The 6,584-nt window shown below is 39.7% G+C and overlaps 1 protein-coding gene across 1 annotated transcript; it reads left to right on the top strand.

Annotated features, from left to right (window-relative positions):
- Positions 1-3,541: 3,541 nt before the first annotated feature.
- LOC104275894 (uncharacterized protein C2orf50 homolog) lies at positions 3,542-6,160 on the top strand (the record flags this gene model as incomplete). Its single annotated transcript, XM_009871978.1, has 2 exons — positions 3,542-3,801; positions 6,121-6,160. Coding segments are annotated over exons 1-2 (300 nt in total), but the record flags the coding sequence as incomplete, so codon positions are not given.
- Positions 6,161-6,584: the final 424 nt, after the last annotated feature.

The raw sequence follows: 6,584 nt of genomic DNA on the forward strand, positions 1-6,584 counted from the left end.
CCCTTCTAATTTTCTTACTGCATAATCTCATGACAACCTTGTAGTCCTCCTGAGTTGAGTGCCCGTTCTTCCAAAACTCTCCTGTTTCTCCTGAGTTCCAAGCAAAGCTCTCTGTTCAGCCAGGCTGGGGTGATGTTCTTCCTCACCTGGACCAACATCCACTTTCAATCAAAGCAGCAACATATTCATCTCCTGTTTTATTACCTTTCTGTAACCGATGCATTCTTGCATTTAACCAAGCAATTTCCATTAAGTTTTTCAGTGCTTTAGAACAAGCCTCTGAAGTCCCTGTCTTCTAGTGAAATCTATGAGAATTTTTCAAGTTTCAAGGAATTGTTACTATAAAAATCAAAAAAAAAAATTAGAAAAAACAGCTCAGAAATTGCCTCTGGACAAGGGCATCAAATACTGACATACAAAACCTGATTTTCTTAACTACTGCCTAATGCAAATGATAGATTTTGAGAAATACATATTTTAAAAATAAGGCAAAAGGCAAACAGTAGCTCAAGTCTTGCATAACTGATACTGCAATACCCTCTTGTGGTCAAATAAAAATATTTTGTCTAAACATTTTTCTTCCATAAAAAGCCTCTCTAGATATCTTTTCCTTTGAAGGGGGGAGGGAAATAACTCACATACTTTTCACACGTGAATTTGCAGTGTCTATCATCACTTTTCTGGCAAAAACAGAAGACTAACCTCAGTCAGGCTGTCCCTCAGAATGATGGGCACCAATACTGCTTGTCAGATATACTAATCTCAAAACAATATCTCGTAAGCAAAGACATAATTTCCTGCAGTGATACTCATAATATTTTTCAAGTTTCATGTCCCCAGCCACAAAAAATAAATATGCTGTAATCAATTTGCATAGACATATATGGCATGAAGCCACAATAAACATCAACCTGTTCTACTACACGATGAACAGAATTACACGGTATATCAGTTGTACCAGCTCAAACGAGTTCCCTGCTTAAATGGCTTGAGTTGTTACAATAAACAAATAAATCACTCAGTTGGTAGAAGGTAATATGAGGGGAAACAGGTCAGTATCTGCAGCAGTTCTGCTGAACTGTTAATCTAGTAAAGTGCCTAAAGGGCTACTAGTATATCCAATAAGGAATTTAGAGTTAACGCCCAGAAATGTCATCCTTGCACTCACCTTGATGTGCTTTAATGGTGCCTAACAACTCCCTTAATGATTTCTGGTCCCAACAGAAAATGGGTTAATTTTAAAATAATCAGCTCTTAGTAATCTGGTTTTAGAACAGCAGCTACATTTTAAAGTCGTATTATTACAATATTTAAAAAACCACCCCTTATTTAAACATCTGTGATCCTATTCCCACCTATTATTACCAGAGAAATGGCTTGAACACTATGAAGTGTCCAGTAGCTGCATATAGACCCATAGCTTACTTTTGTTTAAAGCCTTAAAAAGTCTTTCCTCAGGTTGTGGGGTGTCAGAACAACAGATCTGGCTTTAACCTATGAGCTCACTTTCAGTAAGCTGTTCTGAGAGGCACTTTTAGCCTTACACCTGCATCAAAACCAGGGTAGTTACAACTTCTGCATCTTGGAAGACACACTCAAAGGAATAAATTTGATAAACACCTGCTTGTAATCATTCTGTCCAGTGTACTCAGTGGCTACGAGTAGTCCTTTGAAGACTGCACTCTGATCAATAATGATTTTTAGTTTATTATTATGCTTAATTTGCAGAAATTGACTTGAAGGAAGGATTAGAATTAAAATAACACAAGAATTAAAGTGTTCCGTGTACAGGAACAGACTTCTATCAGGAAGACAGACTTCTGATCAGGAGCTGAAATCCCTGTGCACCGATGGGCATCCCATGTGCATCCCATGAGCACCGGTTAACGCATTGGTCCCTCCAAACACGCCTCAGCTTTCTTTTAAAGCAGTTAGATGCTGCTAAAGCCCCATTCTCCAACCAGCTGCACACACTCCAACTTGGAGAGGACTCTGGAACGAATGGAGCAGGACAAGCAGATTCCACAAAAGGGACAGAGGCAACTATCAGGCCAAGTATTTCTGGCTGTTCATTTCTTCAGTTTGTGATCACACTGTGTGGATACATTAATTTTTTTATTTATTTTTGGCTGAAGGAGATGAAAAGCACTGTATGAGTTTTGATTATCTTAGAAAAACAAATAAATAAACAAGAAATCTACCAAAATTTCATTCAAACTCAAAGGAAATATTGTGATTTGAGGCGGAGTTTACCTCTTCTTAAGTTATGTTATTGCAATCTTCATAGTCAGAGTAATTTTTCCAAATATAGAAATATTTCTTGCTTAAATATGTCCATATTAAATGTTTGGATTGTTGTATAGTTGTAACTATTTTACAAGAAATTATGTGCCAAATTCAGCATGGATTTCCCAATATTGCAAGAAAATAACTTTGCAAAAAAAAACAACCCTAAAAAAGTAGATTCAAAGTTCATTAGCGTTTACCAGGATTATGAAGCAAAAGGCTTAAATTCTTCTGGAGTTAATCCACACTACCACACTACTTAAAAACAAGTCAGTCAAGAATTTCAGAGGAAATTTATACTTAAAATACTTCATTTTCCTGCAAGGTCACAAATACTTGAGGAAGTGACTTCATACCACAAAACCCCAACAGACTGATTGTAAAGACAAACAGTGACATTTTGGATACTGTTTTGAAAATACTCACTTTATGTATGAATAACCCTTTAAAGTTACTTAAAAACTACTTCTCATAGTTGTTTAGTCTCTTCTGCAGAAATCTCTTAAGTACTTAAAAAGGACTTTTGATGATCTCTGGCTGCTCTTTTTTTAAAAAAAAAAATAGAAAAATGTGAAAATAAAGAGCTTTCAAAGCCCAGATTCATTCAAATACCTTATTTTAAACAAACACGCTCTGTTTCAAATAGAGTTCAAGGCCCCGGCAGCTGTCCCACTGGGTCTCTGCTCCCTTTTTAGCGAATATTCCCAAGCCAGACTCGTTTCCAATGGAGACAGTAAACACACCGGGGAAACCAGCAGCTTTCAGGAGATTTTGCTTCTGCTACATAACCACAACAAAAGTCATCCTGATACACTCAGCAGCCATTTCCACAGCACCCTTTGCTACTAAACCAGTTTTTATTGTTCTGAGGATTTTGAACAGAGGGCGCTCTCAGCTGCAGGCAGCAGTAATCGCCTTGTAAGCTGAGAGTTTGCTGGTTACAGCTGGAGATCTGATAGCTTTGAGTAACCGTTATGTCTTACAAAATTGCTGTTACCATGAAATCTCCTTCAGCGTTCAAGCAACAAAGCAGCATAAAGCCGTAGGAAATGAGCATTAAATAAGAGGGAAGTAGAAGAGCATGGAGCACTGCCTGTCAGCGCTGCTGTGCACCTTTGTTTTCTGAAAGCACTCCAAATCGGCAGCTAAAAGAACACAATAGGAGAGAAGGAGCTTTGGAAGTGCAAACAATAGCAGATTTAACTTCCCTAACAGTTACACTATACCTAATAATACTGGGGATACCAGTCTCAGAATGGACAAGACAGGAAAGGGTTCTGGATTCAGGAGAAAAACTTCAGCTAGGTCTTGGCAAGCAGCAACCACATCTCTGAGGCATCCAGCCTCAGCTCCATCTGTGTCTCCCGGCAGCACCCAACTCAGAAGACCTGTCACTGCACAACCAGCTACTCGGGCCTGGGCAGATGAGCAGGCAGCACTGCAGCAGGACCAGGTTCAACAGGATAAGATATGGAAAGAGTTTGTGGAGGCTGAACAGAGAGGAAGAAAAATCTGGTAAGTCACTTGTTCCAGTTCACGCCTCTTCTACTCATCTTAATAATAGTCCTGGTGCTCCCTGATGGTCTTAGGCCTTGATCCAAAGATTACGCTATTAAAGGAAATTTTCTTCTGCAGGGACTTTGGATCAGACCCTAACACCTCTCTTTATAGGATTATATTATCTCTGTTTTCCTCTGCTGGACAAAATCTATGCTAATATCTCCTGGCATGCTGGGCGTAAACTGAAATGAGATGCAAAGAATTGCATGCTAAGTATCTTTTAGCTTTATAGACATCCCACAATGAGATATAAATGTGCCAACCTTCCTAATTGATTGCAGACACATTGATATTATCACTTCTCATATTCTTGGAAATGGTTGAAATGGAAGCTGAACAGAGTGTTCTGCCAAAATGTGACTTTGTATTCCCAATCTGTAAATCCACTGAGCATGCCCCCTTGCTAGAGTGTTTCAGCAAACTGAAATGCACAAACACACAACCTAAGCTTTGACTGTGTATACATCAGTAACCCGAAGGAATATAAAATTAAGACTCTCTCTATTTCTGCCACATATCTTGAGTGTTTATGTTCATACCTCAGTAAACAGCATGAGAATGCCTATTAGAAGAATACCCTCGGTAAAAGCAAAATCAGATTCAGTTCCAGCTGCACACTAGCCAAGCTGAAAAAAAGGGGGGAAAAAGAACATCACTTTCAGGATTTTTTAGTAGGGGAAGAGAAACCATCTGAAAACGCTTGTCCTCCTCAGCCTTCTGGAGGAGATATAAACCACAGCTCTGATTTCCCCAGGGATGCATCTGCACTCTTGTCTGGCTCCTCTTACCTGAAGGAAAGGCTGACACCAGGACTCCAGCTCAAACAAAGCCAGGACCATGGTGGCAACGTCCCTCTCTCCCAGTTGGGCACTCAGACTCTTCCAGAACGGGTCCAGCATGCTCCATACCCATTCTCTAGCCAAGGCAGCAGGAAGTAATCTCTGTCTGTGCCTGTCCCAGGGGGTTCACAGTCAGGGGTATTGATGGAAATTCATTTTCACGGCAGAATAGGATAACACATCATACAGCTGATGCATGTCCTGGAGCCAGTCTTAGCCATGAAGACAGAAACTCTTATAAAAAGTGTAGGACAGATATGTGAAGGACAGATGCCTAAAGCTGGATTTAATAGACTACATAGCTATAGCCTGCAGAGCACTGTCCTTCAGCTCCACATCCTCATTCCAAAAGCAGGGATGGGGAAGCCTGCTATATGTTGGTGGTCTAAGTTAAAGTGGATGTAGGCAAATGTCCATGGCCCAAGCATTTCCCAGTAATTAGCACCAGCCAGTAACACTCAAGTGTGTTACAGTCAAATAGTGGCTGGAATTGCAAGATAAAAAAAATTTAGAACCTTTATGCTGTGCTGGTATACCAAGATATATAATGATAAACAGCAAAATCACAAATTAGCTTTTATTTGCACTTGGGGCATATCTACACCAGACGGGTGAGTGCAGCACATAAACCCAATGTTTCTGGCTCCACTTGGTACATGGCAGTGCTGTACAGTCCCGCTCAACTCAGGAGGATGTACAGCTTCAGTATTAGCCTGATGAGTTTAGATGCAGCACCATATAGACAGAAGTAACCAGCTCAGAGAGTCAGCCCAAATGTCCCTTGAGCCCTGCTGCAAATACAGCTGTAGATAACTCCTGACCTTTTACAAGAGGCAATGAACTTTCATTTCAGGCCAGGGAAAGCAAAGGACAGGAAATCAAAGAATTTGCCTTGTAGTTCCACACCAGGTATAGAACTGAAGTGAAGAGCAAAACTCAGGTCTTCTCATTTGATTTGCTCCTAGCAGAGCTGCCTGTCTGCACAAAATACTCCCCTGGGTGTTTGCCCAGCAAATACTGCTCTGGGAATTCATACCAGATACTTCTGCCAGCAGAGTATCGGTCATTTAAAAAATAAGCTCTGTCTTGCTCAAAGCATGGGACAAAAGTTCGCTAGAGTAATTCAGGACTTTGTTAATTTATCTACATTTGCACAAGGGATACACTGTGGACGTGCCACACTCCTTTTTTTGGCACATTCCCTTAGCAAAAAAGCCCCACTAACATGTAGTATGGGCTCTATATGGAAGGGAATAAAGAAAACACTGGGCTTCACCACAATAAAGACAGTTTTCAGTACAAAGAATTTGTAGGTGTAAGAGTTGGGCTATAAGTCTAAAACTGAGCAGTTAAATATGCATTCAAATATGACCAACATTAACTATTTTATTTAAAGATGGAAAATTTTACATTGCATTTTTCACATCTATTCAAGGTACCAGAACTGGAGTTTCCTAAAGGATTATGACCAAATGGTAAGTTTTGAACAAACGTTCAGCTATAATCCAGCCTCTTTTTAGTTTTCATCTATTTGAGCTAGGCTAGTATTTCAAATTGAAGCATACAAGATACTTAGGCATAATCAGCAAATTCTTCAGTACTAAAATCTTTAGGAAAAATATGAGAGAACTGAAGTGCCTTTCATCTACTACCTATTCCACAAAGAAACGGTGTTCAACCTGTTTCAATATTAACAACTCTACAGAAAGAGTAGTGCTAAAAGAAACAGTAACTTGTAACATGCTGAAATCCAAGAAGATACTTAGTAAGAACGAAACAAAAACTCCCCAACACCACAACCATTTAGAGCAGGCTAACTTCTATCCCAGCTGACATTTTATGTGATGCATTTGAAAATTATTCATTTCCCTGTGTTACTGTCGTGGGTTAGGGCTGGGC

The sequence above is a fragment of the Apaloderma vittatum genome, unplaced genomic scaffold, assembly GCF_000703405.1.
Source record: "Apaloderma vittatum isolate BGI_N311 unplaced genomic scaffold, ASM70340v1 Scaffold45046, whole genome shotgun sequence".
In the NCBI taxonomy this organism is placed as follows: Eukaryota; Metazoa; Chordata; class Aves; order Trogoniformes; family Trogonidae; genus Apaloderma; species Apaloderma vittatum.